General features: G+C 38.8%; 1 protein-coding gene across 10 annotated transcripts in view; it reads left to right on the top strand.

The window, feature by feature from the left end:
- The first annotated feature begins 1,075 nt into the window (after positions 1-1,075).
- LARP1B (La ribonucleoprotein 1B) overlaps positions 1,076-22,454 on the top strand; it is a 118,917-nt gene continuing 97,538 nt past the window's right edge. For 3 of the 10 annotated variants that reach the window (XM_027598744.2, XM_027598743.2, XM_027598745.2), the window contains exons 1-5: positions 1,806-2,668; positions 12,522-12,580; positions 12,976-13,035; positions 15,648-15,822; positions 18,982-19,122. In XM_027598744.2, the coding sequence (XP_027454545.1) occupies positions 2,170-2,668; positions 12,522-12,580; positions 12,976-13,035; positions 15,648-15,822; positions 18,982-19,122 (934 nt within the window). In that variant the 5' untranslated portion in view covers positions 1,806-2,169. Of the gene's footprint in view, positions 1,695-1,785; positions 2,669-12,521; positions 12,581-12,975; positions 13,036-15,647; positions 15,823-18,981; positions 19,123-22,454 lie in introns of those variants that run through there. The other 7 variants (XM_027598740.2, XM_027598742.2, XM_027598741.2 and 4 more) reach the window with 7 other exon arrangements.

Below are 22,454 nucleotides of genomic sequence, written 5' to 3' on the forward strand. Positions count from 1 at the left end.
CATAACCTTCTCTTCAACAGAATCCATCTTTAATTCACCTGTATTTAAATAGATGGTGAAGGGATGCCTGGGTGGCTCAGTCGGTTAAGCGTCTGCCTTCAGCTCAGGTCGTGATACCAGGGTTCTAGGAGTGATTCCCAAAGTCTGGCTCCTCGCTCAGCAGGGAGCCTGCTTCTCCTGCTGCCTGCCACTCCCCCTTTTGTGCTCTCTCCCTCCCTCTTTCTCTGACAAATAAATAAAAATCTTAAAAAAAACAAAGGGTAAAATAGAATGTGTTCTCAGAGTCACATCCAGCTTGAACTTGCTGCTGAACTTTTGTAAACAAAACCAGCATTGCCTGGCAGGACTCCAAAAGGCTGATTAACAACAGGAAAAGGAGCTAGTTGGTAGTTAACGAAACAAAGCTTTACCAATAACGGGGCTAGTAAAGATGGCGCCTCCTTGGGAATATAGGTAAGTACAATACTTATTTAACTGGTAATGGGGTTCCAAAAGTTGCTTAGGGTCAGATAAATTGGAAATCAGTGATACGGAGAACAAGAAACGTCTTATTTATAACTGTTGTATGACTAGTTTACTAACCTTAGGGAAATAAAAAATTATGCCTAGTACAACTTCTGAGTAAATAAAAATATTAATCTCGCGTTTAATGTGATTGAAGCGAGACCCCTGGGAGAAGAGTCCTGTATAAGCTCTCTGCCTAGTTTGGCAGCCCGAAAGGAAGCCAGGAGGGACCCACTGCCAAGTGCATACAAACGGTGGACACAGATATTTTTTTTGGGGGGGGGTGTCCCTTGGTGAAAAAATATTCACTGGGTCAAATCCATTTTCAGCGACCTTGCACAGGAACAAAAACATTTAGTGACTTATAAATCCACGCCCATGAAATCAATATTATCACTCACTGAATTTCAGTTCCAAGTATAAAGCTCTTACTGGAGTTAATCAAAACATATTTGTAACTTTTAAACATATATCCATTCCAGGAAAAAATATTAGGAAACATGGTTAATTTGTAAACAAGTGTTATCTCTACAAATTAAAGGAACGTGTAACAACAAGAAGTCGGCGAAATATTAACCATTTGTTTTACTCAAGAGCACTTCAAAAATATTTCAGTTCGAGGGTGGAAATGAAGGCGGGTAGTGCACTAAACCAATTGCCTGGGCAAAGGTTTCATAAACAGTTACCTACAAATTACACAATTTCCATTCTGGACGTGGCTCAGGATTACAAGTGATCGAGGTGCCCCAAAACCTCAGGAGGAAACTTTTTCACCGGGCGAAGCGACTGACACAAAGGCAAAACGGCCCCGTCAGGGGACCCTGGCTCGTAAAGAAGCGGCCCAGGGTCATCGGTAGAGACCACCCCTCCTCGAGTCAATTTCGCGTCCTGGCCTGCGGCAAAGAGACCGCCCCACCTGTCAGGCGCCACGTGCGTAGGCCGCCCCGCCCCTTGCCCGCACCCGGCAGAGCGCAGCGCCACTGCGCGGCGAGTCACAGAGGCCCCGTGAGCGCCCACCCCTGCTCCCGCAGTCCGGGCTGCGGTAGCCCGCGAGCGGTGGAATCGTCCAGTTCGCCCTCCCTCCCCCCTCGGCTGGCCGCTGGGGCGGGGCCGGCCCTTAGGCCGGGCGGCACCCGGACAGACTCGTCAGTCAACCACCGCAGGCGGCGGCCTGGCGAGGGCAAGAGCCGGTGAGTAGCCACGTCACGCTCCTTCGGGAGGCCCCGCCCCCGCTGTGTCCACTGGGACCGCCCTTTCCACGCCCCCGCCCCGCCCCCGCCCCCGCGAGCTGTTACCGGCTCTGGGGGCACGCGCCTCCTTGACTCAGCTAGAGGTCCTCCAGCCCCGGCTCGCAGCACCTTCGCCGCTGCCTGCGCCAGGTGAGGGCTCGCGGCTCCCGGCTGCTGCGCCCGGCGCTTGTTGGCTGGCTCGGGACGTGAGCCTGTGAGGCGGGCTGGGCCGGCGGGCGGTTAGCGCTCCGTTCCACGCCGGGAGGGGCGGCACGCCGGGCGCTGCACGGCGTCGGCAGACGCTGGCGGCGGTGGCCGGGCTTTCGGGTTTTCTGCCCCAGGCCGGAGCCAGTCGGTTCCCCGGCGGAGAGACGGGCAGTCGGGCTCCCTGGCCCCGGGCCCCCCCCCCGGCTGGGGTGGCTGGGGCAAGGGGACGATGTCTGCTCGCGCTGCAGTGCCCGCCGCTCATTCTCGGGAGGAGCCATCCGCGGTGGCTGCTGAGAAGGAGTCGTTGTTGGTAACGGCGAGTCGGCAGGCCGAGCAGCTGTCCCCGCCCGAACGGGAGGGCAAGTTGGCGGCGAGTGAAGAGAGGGCCGCGACAGCCATCATCGCGGGTGCGCGGGGAGAGCCGTCGCCGGCGCTGGGGCACAGCGTGCCCCAGGCGGCCGTGCCCGTGAGACCCCTGGCGCTGCACCTGGCGCACAAGGCGCGCGGGCCCGGGGGCCCCTTCGGCGGGGAACCACCGCCACCCCTGCCGAGGGACCCGCCAGCCGAGGGCGCCCTGGAGGATGAGGCGGCGACCGGCCCTAAGGAAAAGCTGAAGCCGCCGCCGCCGCCGCCGCCAAAGGAGAACCCCTGGACCAAAAAGCCTCCCCAGCACCTGCCCCCTGTCGGGACGGGACCGGCGCCGTCCTCGCTGGAAACCCTGGAGGCAGGTCTGTGGTTTTTTTGCGGTGGGCAGTGGGAGGGTGTGTGCCGGGGTGATTTGCTTGGCTGTAGAGGCTGTCGTGGGGCTGGGGGAGGGGCAGGCCTCCCTCCCCTGACAGTCGGAGGTATTTTGTTCCAAGGTGTCATTCACTCTGCCTATTTACATAAATGGACATCTGGGAAGGGAGCGGCAGGAAGAGGTGGGACCTCGGGTTCTCCTTGACTGGTGGGGGCACTGCGGGAGTAACGTCGCTGAGCTGCTCGACTGGCGCGGCCTCCGTTGAGTTTTACCCCCTCAAAACGTGGTAGTGACTTGGGAAAGCTAACTTTATAGGTAGATAGTGTAGTTCATCCTATAGAAAAGTTTTTGTGGACTTGTAAAAAAAAAAGGGGGGGGCGTGAAGCAAGTCGGAGCAAGGGGATTTATTTATAAGTGGAAGCGCGATTGTATTTTCTTCGTTGTGATATAACTGATAAGCTGAAAATTTGTTTTGGAAACAAGAAAGGTCATATTAAGAATGAGACTATACCGTAGTTGCCAACAAAATGCTTGGAATTGCGATTTTGGTGGAAAACAGTTGAACAGGATAGTTGACATGAGAGTGGATTGCACAGTAGGTAAATGATAGTCTTAACATTCGGTTAGTCCTCTCTCCTCTTTAGAGGAGGTTAGATTATGCCACAGCATTTGAAAGCTGACGAATACAGTATGGCCCTGGGTGCTTTATTTTGTTTGTAGTTTTTTTGTTTGTTTGTTTTTAAGTTTAAATGGAAATATTAAATAACAAAAAGTAGTATCTCCTAGTTTTATTTTCTAAATTAAGTTTTAGTAAGTTAATTGAACTTTTTATATGGAAATTACAGCTGCTTACTTGCGTATCTTCACTTTTTCTTAAAATTAAAGGTTAACAATAAAATGGGGAAAATGTGAGCATGTTTACAGGGTTGTGAGGATCAAGTGAGTCAAAGGATGTTATAACTGTAAGGTGATTTTTATAAATACATTATATTGCAGGTATATTAACATTTCTTCAGAGGAACTCCAATAGAGTGAGAGACAAGTGTTAATTGATTTCTTTAGCTTTTACATGGTAATACTCATTATTCTTTTTTTTTTTTAAGATTTTTATTTATTTTTTTGACAGAGAGACACAGTGAAAGAGGGAACATAAGCAGGGGGAGCGGGAGAGGGAGAAGCAGCCTTCCCGATGCGGGGCTCAATCCCAGGACTCTGGGATCATGACCTGAGCCGAAGGCAGATGCTTATCGACTGAGCCACCCAGGCGCCCTTAATATTCATTATTCTTGATAAATTTGACACTTGCAGAAAAAAACTACTTAGAAATTTGCTCTAAATTTAATATTACCACCATTCTCTTCTAGCTGCAAAGATATATTTGTTTACTACTATCGCTAACTGAAGGAAACAAAAATCTTTTTTTTTTAAAGATTTTATTTACTTATTTATTTGAGAGAGCGAGAATGAGAGATAGAGAGCACGAGAGGGAAGAGGGTCAGAGGGAGAAGCAGACTCCCCGCTGAGCAGGGAGCCTGATGTGGGACTCGATCCCGGGCAGGATCATGACCTGAGCTGAAGGCAGTTGCTTAACCAACTGAGCCACCTAGGCGCCCCCAAAAATCTTTTTTTTAAGATTTATTTATTTGAGATAGAGCGAGAGAGAGCACAAACAGGGCAGAGGGAGAGGGAGAAGCAGGCTCCCCGCTGAGCAGGAAGTCCAGTGCGGGGCTCAATCATGAACCTGAGCCCAAGGTAAGACTGAGCCACCCAAGCGCCCCAGAAGGAAACATAAATCTTAACGTATAATCTCCATAAATTTAGCAAAGAGAAAGAAAGCCCTTAATGAACCTTGATGGGCTGTCCAACCTCCCTACTTCTAGACTTACACAGTTAAAATTTATATTCAGTGAACTACCCCAAAAATGAACTTTTGATTGTAAAGCTAATTTGACAGGTTTTAAAACTTTCAAGATAGGACTCAGGAATCTTAATTGGAAATGTCCTTTTGAAAAGTATTTAACAGTTCAATTAACCTCAGGTGCCTTCACTGGGGATCTTAATCTTTGTTGGAGATTAAGAACAAGGTGATGCTTGAGCTATGTTGTGGTTCATGGGAATTTCGATTTTGCTGATGGCTCTCTGTAGGCAATTCTTTCTATTTTTGGAATCCAATCTGTGCTTAGAGGAATACCATTCTTCATTACTTGGAGTAGTGTAGTAACATAAACTCTCCCCAGTACTGACTGTTCTACCACAACTTCTTTTTGTAGTTGGGTAATTTAGAGATTATGGTATATAAATGCACTGTTCCGAAAGACTTGGGTTCTAGTGCACATATTGTTACTAACTAGCTAGTTGACTTTTGGCAATTTTTCTGGGCCATGTAAATGAATGAAAAGGGTGTATTCATCTCTTCCAGTCAATACCAGAGTGCCATCTACAACCTGGGGTGCCTTAGTTTCCTGCTTTCCTAAGCAAATTTGCAATTTAAAGAACAATGAAATAGCAGAGGACTTTAAAGGTTCAGAGTAGGTTCAAACTAGCGATAATCTATTAGTAGAGGGCCTGTGTAATTTATCCTACAAACCAGGATACTGTAGAGGCAAAGAGAAGGATATTAATTATGCTGGGATAACAGACTTAAACCATGCTTGTCCTGGCCAAACCTGGATCTGCTGTCACTCTCTTAATGAGGCACAGAGATTCCATCCACAAAATTTTGCCAGAGACTTCATTATCAGAGATGGAAACAGAGCAAATGAAGGGGATTATTTTGGGACAGATGATCATGAATTTTCTTTGTTAGAACCTGCAGTTCTAATTGAACTGCAAGTGAATCATTCTTCAGTCCTTGTGAGATACTTTATTCCACTTTTAGGATGATTTTGGCCTGTGTATTGCTGTTTCTCTTAGTCTAGATAAGGCCTTTTTTTTTTTTTTTTTTTTTTTTTTTAGAGAGAGAGACACAGCAAGAGAGGGAACACAAGCAGGGGTAGTGGGAGAGGGAGAAGAAGCAAGCCTCCCACGGAGCAGGGAGCCTGTTGCGGGGCTTGATCCCAGGACCCTGGGATCGTGACCTGAGCTGAAGGCAGACGCCTAACGACTGAGCCACCCAGGCGCCCCAAGGCCTTCTTTTCAACCAAAGCCTGGCTATCCAAGAGGCCTAGAATAGTGTCATAGCAGTTTTGAATTCAGTCAGGAGACCAGAAAGGATTGTCCCACAATCTGTCCTAATCTTGTTTAAAGTACATTTATTTTGGAGACCTGTATTAAAATCACAGTATGGGATTTATTAATTTCTTACTTGTAGCTATGGCTATATTCTACATACCAAAAATCAGCTTTCTAATATAATTTCAGTTCTTTTACTCAATGAAAACATGGTATATAAAAATACTGATTTTTTTTCCATCTTTTTCATCCTTAGTCTTCTCTGATCTCATCAACTCTCCTTTTTCTTAATGTCTGCTTCCCAGAAACCTCAAATAAGCTTATTGTTACCCTAAAAACATTTTAAATAAGTTGTATAAATGATACATAAATACATTCTGCTTGTTTTGATGTCTCCAAGAAAAGAGATAATAATGCTGCCTGTTTACTGAATATCTTTTCAGATCTTTCTTACTTCCAAATATAGTGTTTTGTATATGCTTTTAGAACATATCATCCTCCATTTTTAGTTTAAAGTTGATTGACCCTTTTTATTTTTTCTCTTTACCATAAGTGAGTTTGGGGGCATCTGGCTGACTCAGTTGGTAGATCTTGGGGTAGTGAGTTCAAGCCCCTCCCCATGCCCTGCCACTGAGCGTGGAGCCTCCTTTAAAAATTACATACCTCTTGTATATATGTCTGACTTTCTCTAGGATAGATGATGAGAATTGGAATTGTTAGGTCACAGGGTATTTGTTAGTTGACAAGTTGTTCTCCAAAGTGACTGTACAAATCGATACTCCCACTTTTAAAGTACGAGAATTAAGTAGTTTTTAAAGCACTCACTGTAGCAAAATGGCATTTTACTACATTTCTCCCTTAAATATAAAATTATGTGAAATATTGGTAATTACCAGTGCATTTTCTTAATTAAAACTTTGCTAAAGATTATAGCCGTAAAAATTAGAGTAAAATTGTCCCTGTGATGTTGCATTTCCTCCCCCCCCCCCAAAAAAACCTACTTAAATATCCTACACATTGGTATATTGGTTGTTAAGAGAAGAGAGTACTTAAATTGGGAGGGAACCTACAATGTGTCTGGTCTTACCCTACCTTTCTAGCTTTTTGTTTATGTTGCCTTCTATGTATCCTGTGTTTTGGATAAATGGCTTAAGTTTTCCTGCCTGTTAAGGTTTTGCTTATCATCCTTCCCTTTGTTTTAATTCTGTTTATTCTTGAAAAACAAGTTCAAATGCTGACTCTTGTATGTAGTCTTCTTGCCTCTCTGAGCTGCTCTCCCGTAATAGTTCATAGCTCTCTTTCAGAAATTATCCCTAAGTGCCTTGTACTGGGGTTATACATTCACATGTTTTATCTCTTCTTCTAGTTTGTCATGTTCTTTGAGGCAAAGGCTGTCTTTTGATGTTTGTATTTTGTCCACAACAATGGCTTTCATTTAAATGGTACTCAATTTGTGGACTTTATTAATTTGAAAAAAAATTTTGACTTTTTAAAATTATGATTTAATGCAATCATACTGTAACAGACATCTTTCTTATGGGGTTAGCCATGGAGTCAGTCTTTAAAGAACAGATTATACTAGCAACTCTCAAATTTTAATGTGCTTAGGAATCCACTAATCTTGTTCAAAGGCAGATCTGATTCTGTAGGACTTGATATTCTGTGTTTTTAGTTAAGTTCCCAGATGTCAGTGATGCTGATTTAGATTTCACAGTTTGAATAACAAGGGATTTCAATCCTAATGATGCATAACAAATCACTGTTAACAATTAAGGATGTTGCATCTGCCTCACTAGGTAATAGTGTTGCAGTTTTTGTTTGTGTCCAAGCCCTTAAAAATGGATTGTTTTTCTTATCAATTTAGAATTATAGATTATAGCTTATAGACTCCTAGAGTTAAAGAACAATGGTTTAAGATACTGGACTATTACTCAAGAAGTTGCAGTAGTATAGTGTCTTACCAGTGATAACTTGAAAAATAGATATATGAAGATCACACACTGTTCATGTATATTTAAAGCCACTGGAGGCTTTTTCTTATGTTTCATCTGTTTTGGAAAAAAATGTATACATAATATATTTTAATTTTTAAAAATTTTTTAATTTTCTAGGCTGGCTTGCTTTTTCAGTCTTAGGTTTTCTCTAAAAACATGCAAAGCAATTTCCTCCATTTTAGTTAAAACATGGGAAACTTGTAGTTAAAATTACCTTTCTTACTTGTACCCCTGAAACAAATAATACATTATATGTTAATTTAAAAAAAAAGGGGAGTGAGGCTTTAGGTCTTCCACCTTCTTGGACTTTTAATAGATGCCTGAGAGTCTTGGTCAAAAAAAAAAAAATAGGGTGGGGGTTGTTCTTTTATTAAAAGATATATTGTGTTCTTAACACATTCAAGCAAAAACTTTTCACAAAAGTATCAACTATGGAGAAAACAAAACATCCAGCGAAGAAGGGCAGAGAGATATGAGAATTATTACCATCTAACCGGAGTTATAGCACTAAGCCCATTTTTGTTGGTTATGATGCTAGTTATATATTGTATCTTAGGATTTCATTAATTCTTTCTTACCTCATCCTTTGTTATTCCTTAAATTGAGAAGTTGGAAGAAAATCATAGCATGCATTTCACTTAGTGTGGTTATATTTTTGGAAAGAAGTGGAATTGTAACTTAGAATTTGGTATACATGAAAAGAAATTACCTTTCTTAGGCTTGTTTTACCTGTTCTCTATGTGTATATAAAATATTTTTAAAACCTGGTGGGCTTCTTTCATTTTATGCAGACATCTTTGTGTCTTGCCTCCCAGGTAATTTTCCAGAAATGGAATTGCTTTATTAAAAGGTATATAGAATTTAAATGACAGATTACCCTGGAGAGAGTATACTACTTTACACTATTACCAACAGCATGAGAGAAATGTCAATTTCTTTTTTTTATTTTTATTTTTTATTATTTTTTAAAAGATTTTATTTATTTGAGAGAGAATGAGAGAGAGAGAGCACGAGAGGGAAGAGGGTCAGAGGGAGAAGCAGACTCCCCGCTGAGCAGGGAGCCCGATGTGGGACTTGATCCCGGGACTCCAGGATCATGACCTGATCCGAAGGTAGTCGCTTAATCAGCTGAGCCACCCAGGCGCCCGTTTCTTTCTTTCTTTCTTTTTTTTTTTTAAAGATTTTATTTATTTGACAGAGAGCAAACACAGGCAGGGAAGGGACTAGAGGGAGAGGGAGAAGAAGGCTCCCTGCTGAGCAGGGAGCCTAGTGCAGGGCTCCATCCCAGGACCTTGGGATCATGACCTGAGCTGAAGGCAGTTGGTTAACCAACTGAGCCACCCAGGTGCCCCGAGAAATGTCCATTTCTTTATAGGCTGGCCAACACTTGGCATTCTCTTTTTTGTCAATAGGAGAGGTAAAAAGTGTTTTGTTTTAGTTTACATTTCTTTATTAGTACAATTGAATGCCGTTTCATGTTCATTTTTTTAATTATATTTTGAGTATAGTTGATACAATGCTACATTAGTTTCGACTTAGTGATTTGTACAACTTAGTGATTTGACAAGTTTATACATTATACTACATTCACCACAAGTGTAGCTATCATTTGTCCCTTTTACATCACTGTTACAGTATCACTATGTCCCTCTCATACTGTGCCTTTTCCCATGATTTATTCACTCCATAAGTAGAAGCTTGTATCTCTCTTCCCCCTTCACATATTTTGCCCCAGCCCCCTGTATTTCTTTTTAAAAGCATTTGTTCATCTTTTACTCAGATTTTTTTAATGTTTCAAGTTTTTATTTATTTAAATTTTAGTTAACATATGGTATAATATTAGTTTCAGTAGTAGAATTTAGTGATTCTCAGGTTTTTCAAAATTTATTTTTTTTACAGCTTACTATCATCCTCTTGTTTATTCATTTATTTTTTTAAAGATTTTATTTACTTGAGAGAGAGAGAGAGAGCACGAGCAGCGGGGGAGGGGCGGAGGGAGAAGCAGATTTCCTGCTGAGCAGGGGGCTCAGTGTGGGATTTGATCCCAGGACCCTGGGATCATGACCTGAGTGGAAGGCAGAAGCTTAACCAACTGAGCTACCCAGGCGCCCAGCTTAACTATCAACATTTTAAATGAAAAAGTCTGAGTTGATGAGCTGGTCTGAGTGAGCAGCACAAAGGACTTCTTTATGTTGAACTTGGAATTAGACGAATGTATTCACATAGTTGGTGTTGCACCGCGACTGCAGGTCCTCCTATCTGGTTGAGGAGGCTGTCCCTGTGAGGGTGACAGCATGAAAAAGCAGCCCACGATGCTTGCTTTTTTTTTTTTTTTTAAAGATTTTATTTATTTATTTGACAGAGAGACAGCAGGAGAGGGAACACAAGCAGGGGGAGTGGGAGAGGAAGAAAGCAGGCTTTCCACTGAGCAGGGAGCCCGATGTGGGGTTTGGTCCCAGGACCCTGGAATGACCTGAGCCCAAGGCAGACGCTTAATGACTGAGCCACCCAGGCGCCCCACGATGCTTGCTTTTTGTGAATAGTGAGCCCTAAAGGAAAAAGAGGAAAAGATGCTGGCTTCGTAGGTTCAGGTTTTTTTTCTAAACTTGTTAATCAGGAAACTTACTGTTTCCATGGTAGAAATTGGAATTTGGGAACAGGAATGTTCTGGGAAAGTCGTCTTCTTGGAAGAGTAAATTAACTCTTAAGGACCATTCAGAAACAAATGTTAAGAAATCACTGTTTTGTATTGCAGAGTATCCAACCACTTTGGCCATCATAGTTTGTCAGATACTCTGTGATGAGATTAAATTATTATATTGATAACATGTACATAAACATCCCAGTTACAATGTGTACATAACGGTACTCCATTAAAATGTCAGCATTATTGATGCCACAGAGTTAAATGTAAACTTTCCCACCAAATTTTCTGAGGAGTAAAGTTGAGGGATTAAGATTTAAAGAAAAATTAAAAATTTTGAGTCCAAAAGAATCTGCTAAAATTAAAATCTCTTCCTTTTTAAAATTTTTAAATTTGCAAAGAAATAAATACTCCTCCCTAACGTATTTTTTCATGTTTAGCTAGAGGGTATAATCAATGTCTGAGTAGAATATGAAACTGTATCAGTTTTTAAATCAATAGAAAATTTTGTTAATAACTTAATTGTGCCATTTAGTAATGAAGTTAAAAAGTTTATTTTTATATGACCAGAATAATTTTTTATCTTTAGTTTCTGACCTTAATTTTGTGATTATTAATGTCTAATTGATTTGTAATAAAGCTAAATAAAATCTGCTTGTGTGCCCTCTCCCTTATTATTTTCCATTTCATTAAATATTTTGTATAAGGCTTTATTTTGTAATTACCAGGCACTTAACTTAATTGACTTAGCAATATTTTGGGACATGTTTTCCACTTTGTTGAGGGGAAAGTCCTCCAAATGTTCTGTATTGTATAGTTTTCATAAAATATACATAGTATATATATATAGAACAGTCAAATTCTAGATAACGTTCAGGCAGATACTGTTCTTTATTAAATTAGATTTTTTCCTGTCCCCATTTTTTTGTCCTGTTAACCCATATTTTTGATCTAATTTTTCTTAATGAAATGTCTTATCCTTATGCACATTTATACATGTATACACATACACACATATATGTATACTTAGAAAAACAAGAGAAATGCCTGTGTACTAGTTATTTTGTTTTTGGAATAGAATTACTATAATATCCAAGATTCTTTTATGTCTATCCCTGGTGACATGTTAATCTTTCATCCCTCTGATAAGTTTTCTATTTCTTTTTTAAAATCTGCCTCCGAGTTTTAACTCAAAGATTGCTTTATTCTATGAATTGGTCATTGCCATGATTTTATGGGTTCATGTTTTGCTGGATTATTGTTTTTCTGTAGATACAGATCCAAAGTTTATTCTGCTTTTCAATATTTAGTTCATGTTTAGGTAGGTGACACACCCATCTGGTCATCTTGCTGTAAGTAATGAACCAAACTAAAAAACAGTGTAAAGTTTCATTTAGAGAGTCAGTCTCTCTCGGTCTCTTTATCTATTTTATTGTCAACCACTGTCGTCTTATTCAAGATGGGATAAGTGGTAATACCATGATAGTCTTGTACAAACTTCTATTTTTTGTGACTTCATATATATACAACCTATTGTGGTTGTCAGACGTGTTTGTTTTCAAGGACAAATAGTTTGAAGTCTTTTGATTTATTTTCTGGATAGTCCTTGATGAATGTCAATGTATGAATTATATAGCAAAATGTATCCCTTTGGGAAGTGAGTTACTAACTTTACTTTATTAAACCATGTTATATTTCTAATTTTTTCATCTTGTATTCTGTCAGAGAAAGGATTGGTCTATCAGTTTAATTTAAGTAAACTGCTATTTTTCACTTTTGATTTGAACATTAAAGACCAATTTGAATCTGTGTTTGAACTATAGTTGATTTTTTGTTAAGAATTTGAGTTTCAAAACTCTGGATTTTGTTGGAAATGATGACACTGGCTTACTGAAATTGATATAATAGTTGTTTTGTTAAATATATTGAATTAAGTGATTGTAAAACCAATTCTAAAAAAAACCCCAAAAAACAAAAAAAAAAAAACCCACTTAATTCTGTGGTTTTTGTTTTGTTTTGTTTTGTTTTTTTAGAGCTCAGTTCCCCCAAAATTATAAAAGCAGGAAAACTCAAGACAAAGAAATCCAACAAGGTATGTTTTTAGCTATATTCTTCTTAGCTATATTGAGTTTGAGAATTGGTATGTTAGAAACTCTTAGATTATTGTGTACTTAGTTGTGTCATTGGTGTTAGGTTAAAGTTAATATACTAGAGAATTGTAGCTTTTGTTCAAATCCTGTGTATATTAATTTATTTTGTTATCCTATGTAAATCAATTTAGTGTCATTAATAGTGCTAGAAGGTGGATCATAAGACCCAAGCATTGTTATTTCAGTGTTCTGTTGTTTGGAGAGTTGAATTAATTTGGCAAATGCTTGCATATAATTGTATGTAGGTTATTTTTAAAATTGCTTTGACTTTTAGAAAATATTTTTTCTACTTAAGATTTCTAATTTGCAGATATAACACTTATTTATTACTTTTTAGGCTAGTGATTTCAGCGATATGGCGAATTGGCCAACACCAAGTGAATTAGTGAACACTGGAGTGAGTATTGTTTTAAGGCTTTTTCTTAATAAAAGGAAAATATTCTCATTTCAACATGCAAAATTTATTTCAGGTTTAGAGAATTACATTAATAAAGAAGTGCTGAAAACTTAGCAGCTATCCTTTTTATAGTCTAACCCCTTTTTCAGATACCTGATTTTATCCATCACGTTGTCTTCATCTCATATTCTCAGGAAGTAATCTTATATTTGGAAGGGGTGTTACCATGCTGTATCTTCATGTAATGCTTACAATTAAAGAGATTAAAAAAAATTTTTTAAAGATTTATTTGAGAGAGAGAACGTCCACGCATGGGGCTGGGGGAGGAATAGAGGGAGAGGAAGAGAGAGAATCTCAAGCCGACTCTGCTGAGCTCAGCCTGAGGCAGGGCTCCATCCCACGACCCTGAGATCATGATCTGAGCTGCAATCAGGAGCCTGGTACTCAACAGTCTGAGCCACCCAGGTGCCCCAAAAGAGATTAATTTTTAATATGAGTCTAATTTGAAGCCCATTTTATTTCAGAATTTGCTATATGTTTTTTGATATATAGTTTTTTCAATATGTATTGAAGTGCTAATTATATATGTATATATATACACACACATATGCATATCAAATCAAGAAGTGTTCAGTGAATGGACTTTTAATTAATTTTTTTAAATTTATTTGAGAGAGGTGGGGGGCACAAGCCGGATGGCGGAGGAAGGCAAAGGGAGAAGGAGACTCCCCACTGAGCAGGGAGCCCGATGCGGCGCTTGATCCCAGGATCCTGAGATCATGACCTGAGCTGAAGGCAGACGCTTTATGAACTGAGCCACCCAGGCGCCTGATTTTTTAATTGAAACAATGAAAGAAACTAAAAGATGGTTCTGAGATATTCTATCAAGAGGCTTTTTATTTATTTATTTAAAGGTTTTATTTATTTGAGAGAAATAGAAGGAGCAGGGGAAGGGGCAGAGGGAGAGGGAGAAACAGACCCCCTACTGAAACACCCATGCGCCCCAGACATCAAGGAGCTTTTTAGAGAAGTGGTAGCATATATGGTTATCTGGTTACATGTTTTCATTTGATACTACACTTTGCTATTTGTAATTTGTACACTATTGGTTTGTAGTTGTAGATATATCTAAACAGCTTAATTAGTGTGTAAATAACAAAAAACTGCATGTGAAGTACACAATTTGCTAAGTTTTGACCTATATATACCTGTGAAACCATCACCAAAATCAAGATAATGAACCTAACCATTACACCAAAAGCTTCTTCACACTTCTTTGTAATTCTTCCTGTCATATTCCCCCCATCAACCCAGGCAACCACTGATATGCTTTGTGTCACTTATAATTAATTTGCATTTCTTACAGTTTTATTTAAGTGGAGTCCTACATTATGACTCCCCCCCCCCCCCCCCCGGCTTTTACTTAGCTTAATTATTTTGAGATTTATTTATGTCATTAATGTGTATTAGTAGTTAATACCTTCTTATTGCTGAGTAGTATTTCATTTTATGAGTAAAATGCTTGTTCATCTATGTATGGACATTTGTATTGATTCCAGTGTTTGGCTGTTAAAAATAAAGCTGCTATGTAAACATTTGTGTACAAAATTTTGCATGGATGTATTATGTCATTTTTCTTGGGTAAATACCTAGGAATAGAATGGCTGGGTTGTGTGGTAGCTATTGGTTTAGCTTTTTCAGAAACCACCAAACTTCATTCCCACTAACAGTGTATAAAAATTCTAGTTGTGTCACATCTTCACTAATTTTTGATATAGTCAGTCTTTTAATCTAATTCTGGTAGGTGTTTGGTGGCATCACATGGTAGTTTTAACTTGTATTTCTCTAATGATGCCAGCACCTTTCCACTTATATTTGCTATCAGTATATCTTTGTTGAAGTGTCTGTTCAATTGTAGCCCTTTTTTTTTTTTAAAAGATTTTATTCATTCATTCATGAGAGACAGAGACAGAGAGAGAGAGGCAGAGGGAGAAGCAGGCTCCCAAGGAGCAGGGAGCCCGATGCGATGCGGGACTTGATCCCAGGACTCTGGGATCACGACCTGAGCCGAAGGCAGACGCCCAACCATCTGAGCCACCCAGGTGCCCCTGTAGCCCATTTTTTAAAAAAATTGAGTTGTTTTCTTACTACTGCATTTTCAGAAATCATTTTATATATACATATATATATATACACGTGTGTGTGTGTATATATATGTATATAACATTTTATTTGAGAGAGAGCACTAGCAGGGCGAGGGTCAGAGAGAGAAGTGGGCTCCCCGCTGAGCCAGGACCCTGATGCGGGACTCTGATCCTAGGACCCCAGGGTCACGACCTGAGCCAAAGGCAGACGCCTCACGGACTGAGCCACCCAGGTGTCCCGATCATTATATATTTTGGATCCAAGTGCTTTATCAGATACTTAGCAAATATTTTCTCCTAGTCTGTGGCTTGACTTTTAACAGTATCTTTTGAAAAGTTGTTTTTTATTTCTGGTAAAAGCTGTCATTTGTTTTGCAGTACTTAGAAAAGATTGACTAACCACAAATTTTTGGATATGTTAGTGAAAATGTTCATGGAAATCATTTCATTCAGAAAAACTTTTTGCAGTGCCAAAGTGTCATCAGCCAAGGAAATAAGAAGCCACAAAATAGAAAAGAAAGAGAAGACAAGGCTGAAAAGAGAATTAACAGTGAGAGCAAAGAAAGCCGGGAAACAAAATTAGATGGTCCTGGTGAAAATGCCAGTGAGGATGAGACTCAGTCAAGTAATCAACGAAAGAGAGGTTAGTTCATCTATAACTTCATTTTTTCCAACAATTTTATTGAGATGTAATTGATATATAACATTGTGTAGTTTAAGGTACACAACACAGTGGTTTGATATATGTATATATTGTGAAGTGATTTCCACAATTTTAGTTAATATCTACTACCTCCCAGTCTTTTTTTTTTTAAAAGATTTTATTTATTCATTAGAGACAGCGAGAGAGGGAACACAAGCAGGGGGAGCGGGAGAGGGAGAAGCAGGCTTCCTGCTGAGCAGGGAGCCCGATGCGGGGCTCGATCCCAGGAGCCCGGGATCATGACCTGAGTTGAAGGCAGACGCTTAACGACTGAGCCGCCCAGGCGCCCCCTCTCAGTCACTTTTTTCTTATTAGAACTTTTAAGATCTAGTCTCAGCAACTTTGAAATACATAGTACAGTATTGATAACTGTAGTCACCATGCTGTATATTACATCTCCGGAACTTACTTGTCTTACAACTGGAAGTTTGTACCTTTTGACCACCTTCACTCATTTCTCCCACACCTGGCAACCACCAGTCTGTTCTTGGTTACTGTGAATTCAGCCTTTTTAGATTTCACATGTAATGAATGACTGTATCTTTCTGACTTATTTCACTTAGCATAGTGCCGGCAAAATCCATCCATGTTGTTGCAAATGGGAAGATTTCCTTCTTTCTCATGACTGAATAGTATTCCATTGTATATTTATACATCATATTTTCTTTATCCATTTATCTATCAGTGTTGTTTAAGTTGTTTTCATGTCTTGATTAGATGGTCCTGGTGAAAATATCACTGAGGATGAGGCTCAGTCAAGTAATTAATGAAAGAGAGGTTAATTTAACTATATTTTCATTTTGATTTTAATTTTTTGAAGAAAGTTATAGTAATGAATTATATTTAATCAGTTGATTCCTAGTAGTCACCAGTGGGTATTTGGATTTCTTCTGAATACCATCTGCAGTGGTAACTGATGTGCTTTTGTAACATTCTTGAACTATTAGGCTTTCCTTTTTTGCATTTGACTTGTACTCTATGTAAGTATATAACGAAGTTGCAATTATAGAGATAGGCATAGATATATATATATTTTTTAAGATATATTCTTGAAAAGTTTTATAATAAGTATTCTTTAAGTCTACATTGGAACTGCTCCCTGTTTTTCAGGAGGGTTTTTTTTTTTTTTTAATTTTATTTATTTGTCAGAGAGTACAGCAGGGAGAGCAGCAGGCAGAAGGGAGAGGGAGAAGCAGGCTTGCTGAGCAGGGAAGCCCGATGTGGGGCTAGATGTGGGGCTCGATCTGAGGACCCTGGGATCATGACCTGAACCGAAGGCAGATGCTTAACGACTGAGCCAACCAGGCGCCCCTTTCAGGGAGTTCTGAGAAAATATTTTTCTAAGAGAAAAGTGAGAATAGTTTTGGTTAACTTTCTTTTAGTAGCATTTCCTCATTAAATTACCCCTTGAAGAAAAGACAGTCTTTGTATCCTTTTCCGTATTTTTTACACAACTTTTCATGTGTCTAGGGATAGATTATGATTTAAATGCTTTGTAAAAGCATATGCTCATTCAGTGTCCTGAGCCTAGGTAAAAGTGTCTTCGGGCCTTTAGGCAGAAAAGTTCTTTAAACTGTTGGAAGGTCAGTAGCTGAGACAAGGTGAACATTGGAAAAAGTGACAGGAGATGCTATGGGAAAGGTAAGCAAGGTCCACGTTGTGCAGGGCTTTGGTAATGTGGAATTAGAATTTTACTTTGAATGCCATGGGAAGCCATTAAAGCACTTTAATTCATGGAAGTGATGTGGCATGGGAGGGGACATTTTATAATGAAGTGTAGTTTCCAGCCAACTTGTTTAATAATGGAACTAACAATTACGGTATATTGAGCACTTACTTAAATTTTTTTCTTAAATGAGTATCTAATCCTTAGCTGCAGGGTAAGCATGTTAGGGTCAGTTGATACAGTGAGCCAAGGCTAATTGCTCAAAAGTGGTTGGCAACAGGACAACCATGTGGTTGTTAGGAAAAAAATTTACCCATTTCTTAAACATTTTTGTCACTTAGCTTTTTCATGCTTCTTAGATACGTCTTTTTGACTGTCTAGAATTAATACAGGTCTGTCATCCTGCTTTAAAATTTGTCTTCTGTGTTAATTGCTTCAATTAAAACTGATCAGCCAACACTAAAATCCAGGTTTTTATAGATAAATTCATACAAGAGTCATGAATTGACTCTTCTTAGAGCACCCATTTTTTTTTAATCTTTAAATGAAGGGCTTGCTTATACCAGAGAATCTCACTGATAGAATTTATAGTACAGAATTTAAAGAGTTTTTTTAAGATTCTTTCATTATTCTCTTCCTCATCTATGAGTAGTTTGCAGGATTTATAGGAAATCAGTATTGTAGTTGCATACTGATAATTCCCTTTCCCTTAATTACCTTGGTAGTTTTTCCTTTGCGCATGAGTCTTGCTGTTTTAGTAAAAAATATATATTGAGTAGAAGACTAAATATTTTGAAACCTTAACTATGGATTCCACAAATTAAGTAATGAGAATGTCACTATAGTGTAACAATTATGCTATCATTTAGTCAACAAGAGAAGTTAAATTGTTTGTATCTCTTGTCTTAGGAAAATGTGTAGTAGCTATAAAGAGATTTATCAAATGCAGTTAGACAAATTTTATTCTCTAATTTTGAGGAACCTTTCATTATTAGTAATGCTGGATAAATTAATATTTTGGACAGTGACTTGAAACTAAAAGTGTTTTGAATCATCAGCCAGACTTTTTCAGTGTGTACATTATGTCTTGTCAGATAAACCCCATTCTAAAGTGAAGGAGTCAAGTATTAGGAGTAGTGTATTACATGTATTGCTCATTCATCAGAATTAAACAAGAGTGAGCATTTTGCTTGAAAGTAAAAGAATACCAATGGTATTCCATCAACTGGCTTTTCACATGAATTTTAATTTGCACAGGTAAGTTTATCAAGGAGTTCTGTGAAAAGAAAATTATTTTAGTCCTCTATATAAGAACCTTTAAGGACAAACTAAATCTCCCATTTGATTAAAATTTAGCGTCCTTTCAGAATTGCAAAGCTTTAATGAAAATTGTGCAGTGTCATTAAATATGACTTTATTTGGTTTTCTTCAAGCTAATAAGCACAAGTGGGTACCACTCCACTTAGATGATGTAAGACCAGACAGTCAAGAAAGACCAGGATCCCGGAACAGCTCAAGATGTCAACCGGAAACAAATAAGTCATCACATAATAATAGGAGAAATGATACACGAAGTAAGTCACATTCTAAGAGAAAAATGACATTAAAGAACTTAGTGTTAATGTTCATAATTTTAAAAACTATAGTATAAATTATTTGAGAATAAGTTGCAGACATTGTGCCCCTCTTAACACTAAATACCTTCAGAGTATATATCATAAGAACAGTGATGTGGTGTGACTGTCCACAGGTAGATTTTCCCCGTGGTGTCCTTTCCAGTTTTTTTTTCCTCCCTCCTTTCCAGGATCTAATCTGAAATCATACATTGCTTTTAGTTGTCTGTTCTGTTTAGTCTCCATTAATCTGGGGCAGTTCTGCTTTTGTCTTTAGGTGGTAGTTAGGTGGTAGATATCTCACTTTGGATTTTCCTCATGATTAGATTTGGGTTATGAATTTTTGGGAGGAATACTGCAGAAGTTAAATTGATTTCTTCTCAGTGCATGGAAATGCACATGATCTTGGTTTATCTTATTATTGCTGATAAAGGTGATGTGCTCCAGTTTCTTTATTATAAAGATACTTTTTTCTCCTTTATAATAATATGTACTTTGTGAGAGAGACTTTGAAATTTTGGAAACACCCAGTTTTTCATCAGACTTTTCACATGAGCTTTAGTTTCCATTGATGATTCTTGCCTGTTATTACTATAATCTGGCACTCCAGTATAAGGAACGACTTCCTTGTTATCAGTGTGGATTTATGGTTTATTTCTTTGGTGGATTATAATCCATTACGATGATTTTTTAGTTTGATGCTCAGATTGTCCCAGATTTGGCTAGTGGGAGCCTCTGATGGGTAGGTTCTGGCTCTTTTTTATTTATTTATTTTTTATTTTTTAAATTAATTAATTTTTTTTAAAGTTTATTTATTTGACGGACAGAGCTAGCGAGAGAGGGGACACAAGCAGGGGGAGTGGGAGAGGGAGAAGCAGGCTTCCCGCCAAACAGGGAACCTGATGCGGGGCTCGATCCCAGGATCCTGGGATCATGACCTGAGCTGAAGGCAGATGCTTAATGACTGAGCCACCCAGGCGCTCCTCTGGCTCTTTTATAAAAAAGTCAACTTTACTGAGCTATAAATTATACATGTATAAAATGCATTCACATTTAATGTTATTACTTAAAGATCATTTCCCAGATACATTATTTCAATAGGATTTCTCACATTTCAGAAAGCAGAGGAGGACAGTAGGAGGATTTGTGGCAACAATTAGATGAGCATTTGGTTTTATAGGTCTCTGCTGAAATCTTAAATCTGACAGTTACTTTTCTAGTGTGATAATTTCCAAAGCATACTTGTTGTCCTATGAATGGATGGAGAAGGCTTAAGAAAATTTACAAACCTAATAGTACATTTAAAAAGTTTCCACTTACATTATGAAAAACTTTAAACACACAGAAAGTTGAAAGAATTGTACAGTGAATACCTGTCTAACCACCACCTAGATTTAGTAATTTTGTATATTTAAATCACCTATCTATTGGATTATTTGAAAGTACCTTGCAGATAGTCATGATGCTTCAGCACTGCTGTCCTAAAAAAAATAGCATCCAGGAAAATCAACAATAATTCCCTAATATCATCTGAAATGTAGTTATATTTACTCAGCTGTCCACAAAATATGACTTGAAATTTAAGAAACTTGTCTACAGAAAAACTGTCGTTTTTTGCCTTTATATCATTTCTCAAATATATCACTTTAATGTTAAAAAAATAATATATATCCATAATTAATGTTTTTTTCTTACGAAGCATTGGGCATATAAGAAAACATGAGGGTTTTAAAGAACAATAATATAATCAACACTGGGAACTCAGCACCAAGTTTAGAAATGCATATTGCCATTACCTTTGAACTTCCCTGTGTGCCCCCTGCAATTTCAACCCATTGCTTCTCTTCTTAGAAAAAAAGTCCTGAATATTTGTTTTTTTGAGTATTTTTTACATGAAACTGACATTCAGTATGACTCCACTGACATACTCTTTGACACTAATTTTTTTCACTTTAGTCTCATTTTCTTAGATTCATGCGTGTTGGTTGTATTGCTGTGAGTCCTTTTCCTTGCCAAAAGGTATTTCACTATTTGATAGAATTTGTTGTTAATAGACCTTTGGATTGTTTTAGTTTTTTCATATTAAAGTGCTACCATGTACATTTTTATGCATGTTTTCCAGTAAACATGTACAAGAGACTCTTTGGGGTAATTTCTTTAGACTGCAGCCCATGAGTGCATTATGAAATTGGTGTACTGGGTCATGATCAGGTTTTTAAAATATTGGTAGATTCTAGAGTGCTTCACTCAAAATATATTTTTCATGACAATTGTGGGTTTTTTTTTTTTTTAAAGATTTTATTTATTTATTTGCGAGAACAAGCGGTGGGCAGGGGCAGAGAGAGAGAGAAGCAGACTCCCTGCTGAGCAGGACACCCGATGCAGAGCTCCATCCCAGGACCCAGAGATCATGACCTGAACTGAAGGCTGACACCCAACTGACTGAGCCACCCAGGCGCCCAACAGTTGTGTTGAAATTACAAAAAAAATTTTGTGTGTTCTAGGGTGTAACATACAGTAAGGCTTACTATGGGTTGAGGCAGATGTGTTTGAAAAAGACTGTATTAAGATACTCATTAAGGAGGAATAGCAGCATCTAGGGCAGTGATTCTCAATGGAAGTGATTTTCCCCTACCCCTAAGGGGGCATTTGGCTTTGTCTGGAGATAATACTGTTTTAGGGGAGTGGGGGGTAAATGCCTGCTAGTGGCATTTAGTGGGTAGAGGTCATGGATGATGCTAAACATCCTTCAGCGCCCATACTTAGCTATCTGGCTCAAATGTCAGTAGTGCCATGGTTGAAAAACCTTGGTCTCTAGGATCTATATATATGTACCTTCGAATTTATTTGATTATTCCAAATTGTTTTTCAAAGAGGACGTATCTGGCTTTGCTCTCAATAATGGTATATAGTGTTCTACTTTTTTCTGTCTTGGTCAGTGTTTCAAATTATAAGACCTTAAAATTTTGTCAGCCTGGGGTAGATCAAATACTCTGTCTTAATTTGCATTTCTCATGACCAGTGAGGCTGAATGCCACTTTCTGTATTTATGGTCCATTTGTATTTCTTGTTTGCTTACCTGTCTTTTAGCCATTTTTCCCGTTGAGTTACTGTGTGTGTGTACAGTATATGTGCACTAATGCATTCTGTATGTATTCTGGGTATAATTCCTGTATTGTACTGCAGGTATCTTCTAGTTTTGTTTTGTTTTGTTTTAAGATTTTATTTATTTGAGAGAGAAATAGAGAAGAGAAATCACGAGCAGGAGGAGGGGGAGAGGCCGACTCTCCGCT

This window comes from Zalophus californianus, chromosome 2 (assembly GCF_009762305.2).
Source record: "Zalophus californianus isolate mZalCal1 chromosome 2, mZalCal1.pri.v2, whole genome shotgun sequence".
Lineage (NCBI taxonomy): Eukaryota > Metazoa > Chordata > Mammalia > Carnivora > Otariidae > Zalophus > Zalophus californianus.